Here is an 18,381-nt window from a genome sequence, read left to right as displayed (position 1 = left end):
ACCCACCTAAATTTTTCAGTGATGTGGTTGTCACGTTGTAGACGTGCGTTTTCTCGGCAATAGATATCATCAGGCTTTGTAACATGTTGAATATAAATGATAACTGAACCTACTGAGTGTAACCTTAAATGAACCTACTGAGCCGTAAGCTTTGTTTCATTACAGCATATATTATGCTTTGTTCCGTAGAACTAAAGAAAGACCCAAATAAAATCACCTTCGGAACGTCCCAAAGCGATTCGGAGCCAATTGACAATATGATTTAAAGAATTCTGGGCGGGTAATTTTTGTCCGTGGATGTGCAGATTTAATCATGCGGTGTATTTACAGTTTTAACTCTTCTTTCTACGTAAAGCGAGAGGATTAACTTAAGGACAACGAGGGGGATCTCGGACAGATCCACTTGTTATTCTCCATTCATTGAGATGCATGGGTTAAAATGAAGTTTTTAAGAATCTTCGAATGGCAATATCGTTGTTGTCTCTCATAATTTCACGTGTGTCTTTGATAGATCTTTCAGTGGTGTGGAATGGTAGTTGCATTTCAATTGAAAAGTTTCTGTTTGGAAAGTCGGGATAATAGCATCAAAACCCACAGCAACTGAGCGACGGACTCGCGGGTCGGGTGGAGGTGGTGGGGGTTGGTGGATGGACGGAATCACAGCCCAAGACATTGAAAATGTCATCTTAACTGATCAACACCATGTGTAAAATAATCTAATAAAACTTAACCAATGTTTTACACGTGCTGGAGAAAGCATTCCGTTCTATTTTGCCTGTATAGAAAGTGCATTGAGACAAAACAAACTAATGAGAATCCCATAGCAACGATATGTTGACTATTGGGGTGTCCTCTGTGTTAACAAAAACAAATATTTTTAACAGCGTTTCTCAGATTTGTCATGGGGGTTTATGTTTCATTTCAGTGTCAAGGCTTAAAGTTGCTATTAAAATATCCTTTTATAGGGAAAGTTCCCCATTGTTAAATTAGCTAGCAGAGAAGTGGGTAATATAAACAATTCATTTCTCCGTTATTATTATTGTTGTTATTATTGCTGTTGTAAAAAAAAATCAACCATCTGTGTGATCGCTTCCTCGAGCAACGTCCATGGAACAGGCAACAGGACCACGGCGGGAGTTATGTGAAAACTTTTAATAACTTCTCGAATTCCCCCCGCCCCACGAGTTGTCTGCGAAAGTTACTTTGATATTGTCCAGTGATTTTTTTTAAAGAGTCTTGCCACTGGAAACAAGATGAAAGCAAATGGGGCTTTATGTGCGTGTGTGTTGTTTATTGGAAAGGGAGGGGGGGGATTGAAACATCAGGCTATCTGAAATGCGGTCTTCTCGCCCAGTTTTAATCGGGAACATCGACAGGTGATTGTCTTTTTCACTGAACACATCAAAGTTTTTCAAACAAAATTCTATACACAGTGACTGCCACTGTATGAAAACAAAACAAAACAAAATGTGCTTGGTCAAAGATGGTACAGAAGATACTAAATCAATCAGCTTTTGAGCTCCAGTGAGCCCTGTCGCAGTGCCGAAACGAACTTTCTCAGTGATATCCAGAATGACGGACACACTTTTGAATTTCGACTGGGAGGCACTAAATTCATTAAGACAAAAGAAAGGAGGCAGAAGGATACGGATATAATGAGTTAACCAGAAACGAACACAAAGCAAATTGGTTCGAGGATGATTATCAGATTAATTGGTAATTAACCCTTGGCTGTTGTTAGATATAAATGTATTCCTGTGACTCATGTCTTTGGGTTTTTGTGTCATTTAAGAACGTTATTTAAAACAAAATAATGCAATATTTAAATATATTGACATAAATGAAAATTCATCAAAAAATATCTCGCACAATCGTAGCTCGCACTCTCTTTCTCTCTCTCTCTCTCATATGAAATGTCTGAGTGCATGGCACAAACATATTCAAGAAAACAACTTAATCTCTTATACTAATCTTTAGCATAGCCCCAGAGTGAATTTAAAAGTAAACGACAATTTTGAGCCGAAGTGTTAGCGTGTTGCCCCAACAAACCGGTTGATTTGTTAACTTCATTTGCCATGAAATCCCTTTGCAACATCAAGTAGCTGCGATGTAAAACTTCAGAATTTTCCGTTTAAAATGTCGCTACAAATGAATTTGTAGGACATATACGTTACATAACTAGGAAGGGGTTCACTGAAATGTTTAAAGGTCACAAGCTTTGAGCAGTTGTATCCGTGCTAAAAGTTTCTACTGAGTAAGTTAGCTGCTGGGCACTCAGCTTTGTGTCCCGAGAAACCCCTACCTCTGTCTGTCAGTCTGTCTTCATATTGGGCATCATTTTGCTAGAGGTAACATTTTAACAATGAATTTGACATTAAACTCATCTTGCGGATCGATCTTTGCCAGGTTGTATTTGCTGATGCTATTCTGCGCCTTCTTCCCCATCCCGAAAGTCCCTACCAGTGGTGACTTGGGAGAAGATATTATTTCACACCAGATATCAGCAAATGTGGGTTGACGGAGAGGAAATGGGCATTTCCTGCCTTAGTCTACGGTGTCCAAAATGTCAATGGGTTTGCAGAAAATATTTTCGGCCTGATTAAGTGGCAGTTCTTGTGATGGAACACTGAATTATTTATCTCTTATTTGATACATATTCTGCTCGTACTATTTAAATTGAAACTCTTGTCAGCAACACACTGTGCAAATAAATAATGAAAGACTTGAAACGTCCGCAATTCTTATCATCATTTTACTCCCAATGCGTTGTTAATCTATTCGAAGAGAAGCGCGAATGTTAACTCATGGATTGGGTGGTTCAACATACTACTGGAACACAAGTTATCGACTTTGTTTATTCAAATTATGAGAAAATTAATCAGTCATTAAAGTAAACCTTTGAATCTCATACTTGCATATATTAACTTTGCAAAAGTTTAATGGTAGATCTGACCTCTTGTATTTGAGGGAGGTGGATAGAAGTGAAAGTCCATCGAAAACATCATCAAAGCGGTATTTAAGAAAGATCAGTTTAATCGGAGCCAATATGCATTTCCCAATTTGCTGTCATATTGACTCGCCTAATGGCAGGCATTAAAATAAATAGTTTAGAAATTAGATCGGTTATTTAATTTCAACTGCACCACTAGTTCGAACATGAAGGGAGAAGATGTTACGTTAAAGTCATTCAGTCCCGGTGATTGATTAGCATCGCTCGGGACGGGGTGGGAGGGAGAGGTGAGGGGGAAACAGGGCAATGAAAATAAGTTGTAATTGATGTTTTCATAACAAGAGAGTGAGTCCTCCTCCCGCTCCTGATACGCCAGACTTCAGGTGAATTTTCAGAAACTGTTGGTTTTAGTGAACACATCAGAAGCCAATAGCTGTTCGCTGGCCAATCAGATCTCACCGTTGTGCCTTTTGAGGCTATATTACATTGCTGTGCAGCCAGTCTTTCTCGTGCGTCTCCAGACTTCGTGTCCTTAATTCACCATTTGTCCCTTTTCCCAAAAATACAAAATCCCTGACACAGCTCCCAACCCCGATGTGCCACCGTTGTCGGGGATCTGACTGTGGGGACATTGGAAGAAAAGAAGACCAGCGAGATAGCGAGAACGGCACAGAAGCCCCGAGTCAACATGATGCTGACAAGAATTGTGTTAGTGGGGCTGATCTGCTGTTCTCTCGTCTCGTCTGTGAAGGCTTGTGGGCCGGGCCGGGGTTATGGGAGAAGGAAGCATCCTAGAAAATTAACCCCTCTGGCCTACAAGCAATTCATTCCGAACGTGGCAGAAAAAACTCTGGGGGCAAGTGGCAGATACGAGGGGAAGATTACCAGGAACTCGGAGAGATTTAAAGAACTGACACCCAATTACAACCCAGACATTATTTTTAAGGACGAAGAGAACACGGGAGCTGACAGGCTGATGACACAGGTACGGGTCAAATTGCCAATTATATTTTTCCCATTCTCCTTCAGTGTTGTTGGAGTAAGGGTCGCTGCCGGTGTGACAGGTAAAACCAGGATGTCCGAGGTGGGTCATATCTGGTGGAGAAAACTTCAGGGATTCCGGTGAACCTTTTTCTGCCCTTTTCTGAGCCTTTTTTTTTCTCTTGCTTGTTGGGGGTGTGTGGAACGCTTCTTGTGACTCGCTGTGTAAATGTGTTTGCAGGAGTCCCCTGGGTTTGTACTTTGATCAATCAGAGTGTACACTGCAAAGAAGGGGCTCCCATGTGTATGCATACTGCTGGCTCACTTGCTAACCTGCAATCCTGTGCTCTTACAGCTAACCTGCAGTCGTTTACTCTCTCTCTCTCTCTCTCCCCCCCACTCTCTCTCCTGTTAAAGTATCTTCTAAATCTCGCAGTTCTGAGCTGAGATGACTTAATGAGGCTGCCTTGTCTAAATATAGGAGAGATAGAGAGAGATGGACCGGGGGGGGGGGCGAAATCGACCCGTCTTCCCCTCGCTTGCCTTGTCTTTACAATTTGTTTAATTGACGCCGTTCACATCGAAACTTCTATCTCCGTGTTTACAGACGCATTAATTTATTGCCATTTCTTTAAGGGCAAGTGACAATGTTGACTGAGCGTTCCAGAGCCGCAGATTTATCTTATGAAAGGCCACAACCGTTCGCTTACATGAAAGTTTTATTGCAATCCCTAAAATTACAGTCACTGCTAAGGTCATTGAAAGTTCCTTCCTTAACGGGGCACAACGTGCTGATCTGCGCGAGTGCCATTTGGTGGGACCCTCTAAAAGTCATTAAGATTTAATGCACATTTAAAAATCTCTATCTCGCATTTAATGAACACGTACAATGAAATACACCGAAGGGAAAAGGCAGATGGTGCAAATTTTCCCCGAACAATAATATTACCCTTTTAAGCAATTAAAATCACTGAATGTTTACAAGCAGCGCGTGTCGCCCCTCAGTGCTTCATATGGTCACCCCGTGTCGCTTTTAAACAACATGAAGGCCACTGGCTGTGTTGTTCGGTATGACACTGTGCAGACGGCAAGGTTAATGCAAGTCCTGGATCGCCATGGGTGAACTCAGCGAGACTCAGTAACACCGAGAGGGATCTCCAGGTTCCCCACACACACACACGCGTGCGTCTCGCATTTTGAGTTTCACTTCCTCTTCTGTTATCGATCGCGGCTGGCTGAAATTGCACATTTCATCTCCGGCTCTCTCTCTCTCTTTCTCTCTCTCTCCCCCTGCTCAAAACCAGTTGCGACGGCGAAGCTCGGGCAAAGAGCGATTTATAGGTGTTGCGGCGCTTTTGGAGAGATGGTTATCAATGAAAGAAATATATGTATTTTTTTAAAAGCCACAAGATAAAATTGCACTGCTCTTTTAAGCTACTTCAGAAATAGCCGGGCTGCCGCATCAGCCGCTTTCCACTCTCCGCGTACACAATGCACTGAGTGGGGAGGACGTGTGTCTGGGAATAGACAGTCTCTCGACACGGATCCTGCATTAGCTGCTTGCCTTTGCACTTATGACCTTCAGTCTCTTCCCCTCAATATGAAAGCGCTGGCAGCATAAAGTCGCGCCTTCCATGTGTGTTTTATTAAATATTCCTTATAGAAATATATCAATGAAAAAAAACCTTCTGTATCTCAAGTTCAACAGAACCCCCCCCCCTCCCCCCCCCCCCCCCCCCCCCCCCCCCCCCGCCCACCAAATACACCCAGACTCAATCCGCCTACATTTGTTTCAAGTAACATTTCAGGCACCTCGGCGGGCCCCGGGAATAATCGATTGGCGATCGATCTGTGTGGAATTTAGTGTAGGGGGTGCGGAGTGGGTTGAAATGGCTGCCCCCTCCCTCCCAACACACACACACACACACACACACAGAGCCGCGGTGAGCTGCTTGCATTGACAGGTATCTGCAAAGTGTTATCTGTCATATTTGCCAATTCATGTCACAACCCCAGCGTGAATAGATTAAGACGTGAACACAAGCGGTGATTCGGTCAAGCGCTTTGTTACCTCGCCGAGGGCGAGCGAAGATATCACGCTGAGCTTGACTGGTGGCTGCTCGGATATGGGCTTCATTCACGGCACACGACCCAATGAATTAATAAATAGGGGTGTATTTTTTTTGGTTTCGTCGCTGCGGGTCCCTCGCCACTCCTTGCACCTTTGCCACCTCGGTACACAGGCTCTGCCTTTCCAAAGGAGGCACACCCAGAACTGCGCAGCATCCTCTTGAAGCTTCAGTCCTACCCGTTCGGAAATGTCCCAGAGGTTGTTGGAGCCACTAATGAGGGGCGGTGGGGGGGGTTGTGGGGTGCGGTCTGTCGTTAGCACAGAAAACTGCGTGTGCGCACTAGCGATCTGGTGCGGTAGAAGAGGTTGCGAGTGATATCACAGCCAGTCGGGCAATTTGCAAAGAAAACTTGCTCAAAATCCAGGTCTCAGTGAGGTGCAGAAATTTGCTTGGGTCCTGCCCACATGGATAATGTCTTAATCCAAAGTGCGGCCGAAAATGAGGAAATCACTCCCTCTCCTGCCTGCCGACAGAGTCGATAGCACGCTTTATTTATTGACTAATTGGGCTTTAAGACAAAATCGGCTCCCCATACCTTAGCTGGATTCCCTAATAGGAGAGAGAACCAACAGACAGGGGCTGCCCTTGCAGGACTGCGCCGTTCGCTGTTGGTTTAATTGCGGGACAGCAGATCGCAGCACGCGAAATGTTGTCACGTCCCACGGAAGTCCAAGTGACAGCAACAAGAGTAATGCTAGTTTCTCCACCTCGACCACCCCACCCCCACACCCCAATTCCGCGCTCCCTTCTGAAAGAGCCTTTGTGGCTCACAGTAGTATTGTGATGTGGAGAGTTGTCCCGGGAGAAAGACAGACCCTCACACACACACACACACACACACACACACACACACACACAGGTTAGGCTGGAACAGCCCCTTACTCCCCATTCCCCTGTGCCACCCCGTGGGAAAATTCGGCCAACATATAATGGTGAAACCCACGCTTTTTCCGCCGATGAATAGTTCATAAAATGCCTCATCAGCCCGTGCCACCGGTTCTGTTAGGTTAGCGACGTTCTTTCACCGCTTCCACCCGTCTCTTCCCCACCGGGTTACTGAACAGTCCAGATCAGGCAAAACGTGAGATACCTTTCCCCAAAAGCAGTTGGCTGTCCCCGCTTAGTTTCATTAAAATATATACACGCGAGAATTGGAGAGGCCGGTGGGAATATTAGAAGTGGGGACTTGAGGAAGTGGCTGCTTTCTCTGCCTGATCCTTGGATTTAGACATCTGTAGTAATGACAGGCTTGTCTCATTGATATTGCCCTGTGGATGCTCATTATTGGCCGACCTATAAATAAATGAGCGGCAACTTCACCGTCATAATGAAATGCCTAATTGTCTCGCAGCCAGCCAAACAAAACACGTCCACGTTGGTGGGATCCCTAATTGAGTTTGTTTTTGGTTTCTCCCCCTCTCCCTGTTCCATCTTTGGCAGAGGTGTAAAGATAAACTGAACTCCCTCGCGATCTCGGTGATGAACCAGTGGCCCGGGGTGAAGCTAAGAGTGACAGAGGGCTGGGATGAAGACGGCCATCACTCCGAGGAGTCCCTACACTACGAGGGCAGAGCCGTGGACATTACCACCTCGGACCGGGACAGGAGCAAGTATGGCATGTTGGCCAGGCTCGCCGTCGAAGCGGGTTTCGATTGGGTCAACTACGAATCCAAAGCCCATATTCACTGCTCGGTCAAAGCAGGTGAGGCAGCACTTTTAAGAAACTGTATTGCCTTTTACATCAGCCGGTAGGCTGCTATGATTAACATGATCATATTTCATATCGGCATTACACACTTTTAATCTGAAGGCACCCCAGGCGCCAGTCAAAGCTTCCTGTCACTCCTGGGGTGGGAGCGCTGAAGAATTGCAGAGTGGTTTTACTGATCTTGCCATAAATAATATGGTCATTAGTTCATGGTAAGTGGGAGGAAGTGTGCAGAGAGATGCAATAAACCAGGACGCTTCCCCGAAGGTGTCATCCGGGACTCTGTTGGGAGCACTCCCGTCTTCTGAGTCAGATGGTTGTGGGTACAAGGCACGCTCCAGAGACGGAGTGGAAACAAATCCGAGCCGACGGATCAGTGCACCAATGAGCGAGTGCCGCACTATCGGAGATGCCGTCTTTCGGATACACCCCTTGCTCTGTCGGGTGGGGCACCCATTTTTAAAGAACAGAGGCGTTATACTTGGTGGCATTATACAGCCACCATCACGAAAACATGTGGTCCACTGACTAACGTTTTGTGGCAGCTTGCTGTGCGCCACTGGCTGACGCTTTTTTGTTATTGCAACAGTGGGAAAGCACCAGGGACCATAAAGAATCCGCTTGAAATCAAGCCTTTCTTTGTGTCTTAAAGTGGCAACAATCGTGTTCCGGGTGTGCAATCCAATTATTCTGGTTACCGCCAGTAGAGATTCCATTGTCAAAACTCCAAAACAAACCAGAACATCTGGTCAGTGGGCAGTCTAGGGTTCGAGCGGGTTTCCGCACTAGAGGTGCTCACGCTGAAGGAACACTCCCCAGAAGTTCAAAGACTGCAATAACTTATGCAAAACGCAGAAACAACAAATGGTCTCCGTGCTTAAGACATGTCGCCGTTTAGAAACACCAAGCACTGATCAGCCTCCCTGCTATACTCGGACTATTGGGTGGCAGCCTGGATCCTGGGGAAGTGGGATACTATTCTCCACTAGCAGATATGTTCATGCAGTGAGCAAGACTGATTGATCAGGGACCAGTAACAAACACAAGTAATGGGGGTCTGATTGGCCTTGCGAAAGAAATGATACCTCAGAGTTCGCGAATCCTGTTGATGGGGTTGTTCTCTTGGAGGTAACTCACACCAATAGATCCCCCAAGAATATTCGCCAGTTGGGCGGTTATTTAGGGTTCTTCCCGTCACCGGGTATGGAGAAGTGTGACTGAGAAACGACAGACCAGCAGAATCTATTCCTCAAAACGTTAAGGCTTCGAGGCTACATTTTGCATCAGTTATTTCAAGCTGTCCTTCGTTCATTTACTCCTTGCCATGATATAAATCGTTAAAGTGTGTGAATGTCGTATTCCGCATATCCTGGGAGGTTTGGAGCGCGTTTGATAAGTTTTCTTGCTAATCTCGAAATTCAAAGTCTGTAGCTGTAACGAAAACAAGAGTCGGTCATTTTATGCCTTTATTCATCATTCAGTCTCCAAGGAGGCATAAAGAAACCGCAGCGCAGGTCACGTACACTTAAACTGTCCCAGGCCACAGATATATATGTAATGAAATGACTTTATAGACTTTAAGTAGAAAAACGTGCAATGAATGCTGACTAAATATAGACCGGGGAGTCTATACCAAACCAAGCATAGTTTTACTGTTCAACGGGGCGTTCTCAATGTTGTATAGATAACTTGCTCTTTGTACTGCACGGTGAACTAATTATAATTAGTGGTCCTGGATATTAATCGCACTTCTCCCAACGAAACCCATACTTTTACAAAAACGAGTAGCTCTCTGACTTCTTGGTAGACACTAAATCCTCGGAGTGTTAAATATGTGTTTGAGATTATACAAGGTCGGACGTGTAAATGGTAAAATTCTATTTTGCTCCACAGACTTAATCGAAGCGGTAATATTTTGAATGGTAATTTCCCTGTTTCCCCCTTTTCCAAAACTGTGACCTGGGTTTGGCTCAGACATCAGTCTTTGCTGAATCATTCGCCACTTTTCTACAGTATTGGCATAGATGGATGATTTTACCTCTATTAGATTAACGGAATAAAGCAATTAATCCGCTTTTCCATAATCCATTTGTCGATTTCGCTCTCTCTCACTCATGCACACTCTCCCTCTCCCTATTCCCATAAATGTTTCCCCTTCTATACTTTGCGCAGTTGTGAGGTGACACATTCCAAGAATTCGTAAGAATATTCATTAAAGTGATCCTGCAAACGAACTGCGAGAGGTTCACAGGAAACCGACGAGATCCCAGTCATTGAGATGCTGTGTTAGACCCCTAGCGCCAGATCGCGAACCCCCGTCGGTTAATAACGAGACGCAGACCCTCATTCTCCGTACTTGCAACGCCACTCACTGTCTTAATGAAGAATTAACCACGCTGTGCGGGCCAAATAAAGATCTTGAATTATAGGTAGAAACTCCGTGAAGACTCGTCTAATGTCTAGCATAATCTTGCCCTCCTGTTATTTCGCTCTAAATAGGAGAGGGACAAATCTAAAATTTAAAATTCTGAACACACTGAGCTTATCCAGACGCATCTGAGCCCATGTCATGTGGGTCGTGTGACTGTACCACATAGATTTGCCGAACTATTAGAGGGTACTATCAGTCCAGGCTCCGATCCGTTTGTTCCGCCACCATTTCATGCCTGTGAATCATATGAGAAGATTAAACGCTGTCTGCAGAGGAGAAGAAATACCAGCGAGGAAGATTCGTTTTCTACGTCTCTATTTGCTGAAAGAATGATCCCGGGGAGAGGAATGCAAAGCCGGGGTTGTCTCAACCCCAAGTCATTGTCAGTCTAACAGAGGAGAAGAGGCCATTGATGGCGGGCTATACTCAGCCTCTAAAGCCAACCTCGGTCATTTAAAATTCAAATACACATCTCGAGTGTCCAGCAAAACGAACAGTGTTTCTGCTGTGCAAATACTGTTTGCGAGAGCCTTGCATTCTGGTGTGTAGTGTATGTGTGAACTGACACATAGGGGTTCCTGCACCTGAGCAAACAGTCAGAGGAGCTGGGAAGAGAAAGTGGAAGTGTCCTCTAGTCCACGAGTGTCTCATCCATTAGCTGACAATACGGCGCCTTTATTGGATTTTAATTAGACGACACGGAGCGAGTGCTCTGAAGCAGTACATCGCACTCTGCGCCCTTGGAGGGGACTTTAGACCAGCGCCCGCACAAACTTGAAGCTTGCAACCAAGCTCTTCCAGTTAAAAGGAGAGGGCGGTCGCTTCTGGAGTTGTGCACAGCACTCCCTGCTCCCCATTTTGCCCTGTTTGCTGTCTGTGACTGATCCATTAAACTGAATCCGTTCGGTTCCATTAAACAGAGGCGATAAAGTCGTTAACAAATCAATAAAATGTAATTTGCGGCTCTTTTTCGCCAATTAAAAAGCGATTTCCTGTGAAGTAAACAGGACTTGTTTTGAAACGCAATTGCAACTTGTTAAGGGGTGAGAAAATATTCTTTAAAGAAACTGCTGCCTCTTTTTAACATCGTGATCTTTGTTTTGACCTTCCTTGATCAAGGCGCGCATTCTTAGCTGGAGCTAACAGCCCGCGCATCACCCGGCCAGTGTGAAAACTCAAAATTCATCCGAATCCCGGTGATCATCCGATTCTGTTCCTTCCTCCCATACTCAAATCATCAATTTTCCTCAAAAGACCTGCTTGGAACGAGAGTAGTACTACATTTCAAATAGAAAGCAGAAAAAAAAGTTAAATATTTTAAGTCCAAAATTAAGTTGCAGTTCTGGAAGTGGAATAATTTAAGAGGGAATGTTTTGAACTGAAAATACCCATAAATCAAGTTTCTTCTTTGTTGGCCATTCCTTTGCCTCATATATTGTTGATTCTTTCTTTATCAACCCAATTATCTATCTATCTCTCTGCTGATTTGGTTAGCTGTCAATCATACTTATCTCTTTTCCATGCACCCATATCATCTCTTCCTGTAGATATCATACAGTATATATCATAGAGGATCTAGATATCCAGAAATTTATACAGTATATCTCTGCAGCTAGTATTCAGATATAATCTACTCATAGAACTCCCTCTACAGCTACCTATGTATTTATCTTTCTATATTATCTAGACACATGGCATTAGCAATGTGTGACAAATAGAACTAAATGCACATTAAAGTGTCCATGTGTCTTCCTGACTTTGAAATTAATATTTTATGTTACCCCCCTCCCCCACTTCCTATTAGGGAATTCAGAAGAAAATTCATCATCCAAGGTGCATAGAGAATGTAGAACTTGCAAACACAGAGAGTGGTGCAAATGGTCAAGATCTATTTCAGGCAGAACTGGATGTGAGGGGCAAGGGAATGGAGGATTAATCTGATAGGGTTAGATAAGGAAAGATGAAAGGAAGTGCAAATAGTGCATTAATGCTGGCACAGTCCAGTTGGGCTGATTGGCCTTGGGTGAACCTCCACATGTCAGGGAGTTAGTGGGTATGATGTTAATCCAATTTCTCCTGCACTTTGCATCCCTGATTGGCCTTGCAGTGTGAATCATAACAGTCGGCTGAACAACGTATGGACAAAATAAAAATGTTGTACTTGAATTAGTTACTAACTTTAAATTCAGTGTATAATTTGGACCTGTACTTTGACTGTGTCTGCCATTAATTTAGAATATTCTGCCCTTTGCCTGACTCTGCCAAGTCTTGACCAATATCTTATTATCAGTATCACATGCTCTTTTTTACGTCTTACTCTTTATAGTTAAAAAATAAACTCAGTTATACCACTCCTTAACAAAGAACAACCCTTACAGTGCTATGCAATGGGTGAGACCGCTAAAGCTGGGATCAGTAAAAAGCCTGAAGTAAGTAATAAAAGGCTAATGGAATGTTAGCTCTCACGCCAGGCAGGCTGGGAAACTAGGAGATGGAATTGTTGCTGCATTAATTCAGAACTTATGTGGAGTATGACATTCAAGTTTTGGGCATCTTACTCAGGAAAGATATAGTGGTGTTGGATGGGGTGCAATTCCAGCTCTGTACAGCTGCCGATAGGTTTAGTTTTCTTTATTATCTGGGTACATGGCATAGCAGGGTGTGACAAAGAGAACAAAATGCACATTAAAATGTCCATGGCCTTTCTTGAGTTTCCCAACCAGTTTACCAGAATGATATCTGAGTTAAGGAGGTTAGATTGGTTCAGACATATAGTTTTATATATTGACATCTTTACGTCAATTTGTTCAGTGTTTAGAATGGTTAAGACCATTAAAATTGATATGAAGACCAGTGAGAAGTGACTACCTCTGGTAGGGAAGTCCAGGACAGGGAGCTATGGGTTGAGGTTCAAACCCTTAACATTAGAGCTGCACCATTTAGGGATGCTAGGACATAACAGATAAAAACATAGACCAGTACAACACAGGAACAGGTCCACTATATCTGTGCTGACCATGGTGCCAATCTAAGCTAATCCTATCTGCCTGCACATGGTCTATATCCCCCCATTCCCTGCCTGTTCATGTGCCTGCATAAGTGCCTCTTAAACATTGCTATCATATCTCCTTCCACCACCTCCCCTGGTAGTGTTTTCCTTCTGTGTAAAAAAAACCTGACTTCTACATCTCTTTTAAGCTTTCCCCCTTGACATTTCCACCTTGTAAAAAGACTTTGATTATCTATCCTATCTATGCCTCTCATAATCTTATATACTTCTATCAGGTCAGCCCTCAGCCTCCGACGCTCCAGAGAAAACAAGCTAAGTTTGTCCAACCTCTCTTTCTAACTAATACACTCCAATCCAGATGTCAGGCAGCATTTTGTCACATGAAAAGTCAGTAAAAACTGTGGTACTTCTTCTGGTCAAATGAAAATGTCAAAACTGATTTAGATATGGTTTTGTGAAGCTGGTACAATAGAGGTTTTAGAATCAAGAGATTCGAGTTAAGGTACTGATGGAACCGTCTTGAGGGGCTGAATGGCCTATTCAAGCTCTCAGGTTACCAATCTAGATGGTGAGGTAGAAACCAATGATTTGGGACTGGACAGGATTCTGTCAGTTAAGGGGGCTGCATAGATAAGCAGAAACAGAAATGCATGAAAGGAAAATGGTCTGTGATTGCAACCAGTTTTGAAACAGATTTCCATTTCTGGATATGTGCAAAAAAAATCAATTGCTGTAAATGTTTTATTTTGAGGACTACAGAGGGGACTATTGGGGACCTTCAACTCAACTGGTCCATGCCAACCAAGAGTCCCATCTAAGCTAGCCCCATTTGCCTGCATTTGGCCCATATCCCTCTAAACTTTTCCTATCCACGTACCTATCCAAGTAAGTTTTAAATGTTGTAATGTACCCACCTCAACAAATTCCTCTGACGGCTCATTCCATATACTGACAACTCTCTGGGTGAAAAGTTGCCACTCAAGTTCCTATTAAATCTCTCCCCTCTCACCTTAAATCTATACCCAACCCTGGAAACAGACTATGCACATTCACCCAATCTATGCCCCTCATAATTTTATACACTTTCATAAGATCACCCCTCATTCTCCTACACTCCAATGACAAAAGTCCCAAGCTGCTCAACCTCTCTCCATAACCCAGTCCGTCGAGTCCCAGCAACATCCTTGTAAATGTCCTCTGCAATCTTTCCAGCCTAATGGCATCTTTCCTATAGCAGGGTCATCAAAACTGAACACAACATTCCAAATGCGGCCTCACCGATGCCTTATACAACTGTAACATAACATCCCAATTTCCATACTCAATGCCCTGACTGATGAAAACTAAAAGCCTTCTTCATCACCCTGTTTACTTGCTCCACCACTTTCAAGGAACTATGTACTTGTTCTCCTAGGTCCCTCTGCTCTACAACAGTGATTATTTCAGAATAAAAATGTCCCTGAAAATTGAAATGAACAGAGTATCCCTGCATGCAAAGGCTGAAATGACAGTTGTAGCAGAATGGATCCAGTTGTGAACAAAGCCAAGATAATATTTACATGGGCCATGGGCCATACCTGAAAGCCATGCATCTCTATTGCTATTACCTTCTTTTGTTTGGACATGGGAACTTTACATTGTTTTTATTTACACGTCCAAGCAGGTCTGCTTTGTTTCTGGCACATGAAGGTACTTTGTAGATTTCAATCAACTTCCAGCTCGCCTCATGCCAGACCCATGTGGGATGATCAGTGCCATCTTCCCACCTACACGTGGCAGAGCACAGCCACTACCTAATTTTTCCAGATATGTGCAAGGGTTCCTCTGGTTCCTAATCCTTCTTTGTTCCAAGAGTAGGTGGGTGAGTCTTCTCTTTACAGTGAGCAGGAACACATGCTTATCATTACTCCCAGTGCTCTGCAGATGTGTTTCTAGAGGGATCTCACGTCCCTGATTATCTCCAGTACAGTCTGGTGGTGAGTGGCATTACTGCATAAAGATGTCACTCCAGGTGTTATAAGAGAATCAAGCAACACGGAGTTATGGTAGGAGAGTGGCACTGAGGTAAAAGATAAGATATCTTTTATTAGTCACATGTACATCGAAACACACAGTGAAATGCATCTTTTGCGTAGGGTGTTCTGGGGGCAGCCCGCAAGTGTCACCACACTTCCGGTACCAACATAGCATGCCCACAGCTCCTAGCCCGTATGTCTTTGGAATGTGGGAGGAAACTGGAGCACCCGGAGGAAACCCACGCAGACACGGGGAGAAAGTACAAACTCCTTATAGACAGCAGCCAGATTTGAACCTGGTTCGCTGGTGCTGTAAAGCATCACGCTAACCACTGCACTGAATGGGCAGCAGGAGCAAGTGACCAAAGAGCCTCCTCCTGGTTCTGTTTCTTATATTCTCCTAATGTTATTTTGAGCTGGGTACCCACGACCACTGCCTGCAAACTCAGGTAAAAGTGGGAATATAACAATGCTCATTGTGTTTGAACTTTGGAAAGGGTGTGGAAGAGGTTTGCCAATGCTGCCTGGATTAGAGGGCATGAGCTATCGGGAGAGGTTGGACAATCAAGCAATATCTTTTTTTTCCCATCATTGAGTGATCCAGTACCAGAGGCCATGCATTTAAGGTGAGAGGGGGTAGGTTCAGAACAGACGTGAGGGGTCCATTTTTTACTCAGAGAGTAATGGGTGCCTGGAATGCGTTGCCTGATAGGGTGGTGGAGGCAAAATCACTGGGGGCTTTTAAGAGGGGCTTGGATGGGCACATGAATGAGAGGAAAATAGAGGGATATGGGCATTCTGTAGGTATGAGGGAATAGCTATATCGGCACAACATTGTGGGCCGAGGGGCCTGTTCTGTGCTGTACTGTCCTATGTTCTATAAACTTGGATTGTTTTCTCCGGAGAATTGGAGGCTGAGGGGAGAGGTTTATAAAATTAAGAGAGGCACAGATAGGGGAGACAGTCAGATTCTTTATCCCAGGGTAAAAATGTCACGTACCAGAGGACATACGTTTTGGGTGAGAGGGGAAAGCTTAAAGGAGATGTGTGGGGCAAGTTTTGGTATTGGTATTGGTATTGGTTTATTATTGTCACTTATACCGAGGTACAGTGAAAAACTTGTCTTGCATACCAATCGTACAGGTCAATTCATTACACAGTGCCGTTACATTGAGTTAGTACAGAATGCATTGTGGTAGTACAGGTAAAAACAATAACAGTACAGAGTATAGTGTCACAGCTACAGAGAAATTGCAGTGCAATAAGGTGCAAGGTCACCACAAGGTAGATCGTGAGGTCAGAGATCGTGAGGTTTTTTCCACAGAGAGTGGTGGGTGCCTGGAACGGGCTGCCAGGATCAGTGGTGGAAGCAGGTACTATAGTGGCCTTTAAGAGGCTTTTAGATAAACGCGTGAATATGCAGGGAATGGAGGGGTATGGATCACATGCAGGCAGAATTTAATTTGGCACCGAATTTAATTTGGGCCGAAGGGCCTGTTCTGATGCTATACTGTTATGCATTCTATGTTCTTACTGCAGCTGAATTCATATCAGCACCTTGCGTTATATCTGCTCATTCTACCACCAACAAGGTCCTGTTCCTCTTTCCAACAGAAAACTCCGTAGCTGCGAAGTCAGGAGGTTGTTTCCCCGCTTCAGCCAGAGTGAGCCTCGAGAACGGAGACACCAAACCAGTCAAGGACCTGAAACCGGGAGACCGGGTGCTGGCGGCAGACGAGCTGGGGAACCTTCTCTACACCGACTTCGTCATGTTCCTGGACAGAGCGGAGGAGGCCGAGAAGGTTTTCTACGTGATCGAGACGCGGGAACCTCGCCGGAAACTCGCCCTCACCGCGGCGCATTTACTTTTCGTTGGGCACAGTTCGAGCGAGGGGCCGATCGGGTTCAAGGCAACTTTCGCCAGCAGCGTGAGGGCGGGTCAGCTGGTGTACATCACGGATGGGGACAGCCAGCGGCTCTGGCCCGCCAGGGTCCACAAGGTTTACCTGGAGGAGATGAAGGGTGCCTACGCCCCACTGACTGTCCAGGGCACCCTCGTGATCGACCAGGTGCTGGCCTCTTGCTATGCCGTGATAGAGGAACACACACTGGCCCACTGGGCTTTGGCCCCTGTACGGATGAGGCACGCAGCCAAATCTTTACTTCTGACCAGCGACCCACTAATGGTCAACAGTACTGTCCAGGAAGACGGAGTCCACTGGTACTCCAGCGCCTTGTATCAAATAGGCAGATGGGTTTTGGATGGCGCATCTATTCATCCTCTGGGAATGGCATTGGACTCTAGCTGAAACCATTTACAGCGATTGCTGATGGACTTTTACAGCAGAACCTACTCAAACACAAAGCAGAGTTTGGACGAGAAGACCCCAGGACGTTTTTGTTTTCGTGGGGATATTTATTTCGTTTTGCATTATTGTAACTCTCTGTTTCTCTTGTCCTTTGTTTATAACGTCTTCTTGTTTAACGGAAAAGAAACCGGAACTTTGAGAGCCTTAAAACTCCTTTGATAATTTATTCCCAGGTGACCCCACCAGAACAGAAACTATTTTGTGTGGTCAGCCAAGGAGAGCAGAATATATTTTTCTATCTGTTTTGTCCCGTGAAGCATTCTACAAACGTTTGCAACGAATTCTATTGTCGATGTATTTGTAACCTCTTGTTCCCGCTCTCGCCCTGTATCGTTTTTTTTAATTTCTCTTGACTTTTGAACAAAGCTACATTGGGGGGTCCATAAATTATATTTTTATACACAGAATTGTAAATTAGATTTTGGATTACTTAACTGAATCACATTTCGTTATTTGAAATAGTGTAAAATACGAGAATATATTATTTTAATTTAAAGTCTAGGTGCGAAAAATATAACGTTTTGACCATCCCATCGACGATATTTTGTTCGATATTGAACGTGCTATTTTGTAAACGGGGTGTGCTGCCGAGAAAGTGCGCGTACTCGACCAACAACTGTCCCTCCATCAGTAGTGACACCCTTGACATCTCCATCTGGGACTGAATTTTATTGGAAGAAATTATTTTTTAAAAGTGACGAACCTTGATGATTAATAATCATATTCTAATGAAAGTAGTAGTTTGTACAAAGTTTTTTTTGCATACGAATTAAAATTCGACAAAA

General features: G+C 44.3%; 1 protein-coding gene across 1 annotated transcript; it reads left to right on the top strand.

Annotated features, from left to right (window-relative positions):
• Positions 1-3,487: 3,487 nt before the first annotated feature.
• shha (sonic hedgehog signaling molecule a) lies at positions 3,488-17,972 on the top strand. The gene is made up of 3 exons (XM_052016357.1): positions 3,488-3,935; positions 7,504-7,765; positions 16,842-17,972. Exons 1-3 carry the CDS (start codon positions 3,639-3,641, stop codon positions 17,534-17,536), a joined length of 1,254 nt encoding a protein of 417 aa, XP_051872317.1. The 5' UTR covers positions 3,488-3,638; the 3' UTR covers positions 17,537-17,972.
• The last annotated feature ends 409 nt before the right edge of the window (positions 17,973-18,381 follow it).

Source organism: Pristis pectinata, chromosome 5, assembly GCF_009764475.1.
Source record: "Pristis pectinata isolate sPriPec2 chromosome 5, sPriPec2.1.pri, whole genome shotgun sequence".
Classification (NCBI taxonomy): Eukaryota; Metazoa; Chordata; class Chondrichthyes; order Rhinopristiformes; family Pristidae; genus Pristis; species Pristis pectinata.
Note: the sequence above shows the minus strand (reverse complement) of the source record. Positions and strands in the feature narration are given on the sequence as shown.

What these genes read in the sequence shown, in the direction of transcription:
- shha (XM_052016357.1), top strand. Translation starts at nt 3,639, where the DNA reads ATGATGCTGACAAGAATTGTGTTAGTGGGGCTGATCTGCTGTTCTCTC. An exon ending in CTGACAGGCTGATGACACAG is followed by an intron (nt 3,936 to 7,503) that starts GTACGGGTCAAA and finishes CATCTTTGGCAG; the next exon opens with AGGTGTAAAGATAAACTGAA. An exon ending in TCACTGCTCGGTCAAAGCAG is followed by an intron (nt 7,766 to 16,841) that starts GTGAGGCAGCAC and finishes TCTTTCCAACAG; the next exon opens with AAAACTCCGTAGCTGCGAAG.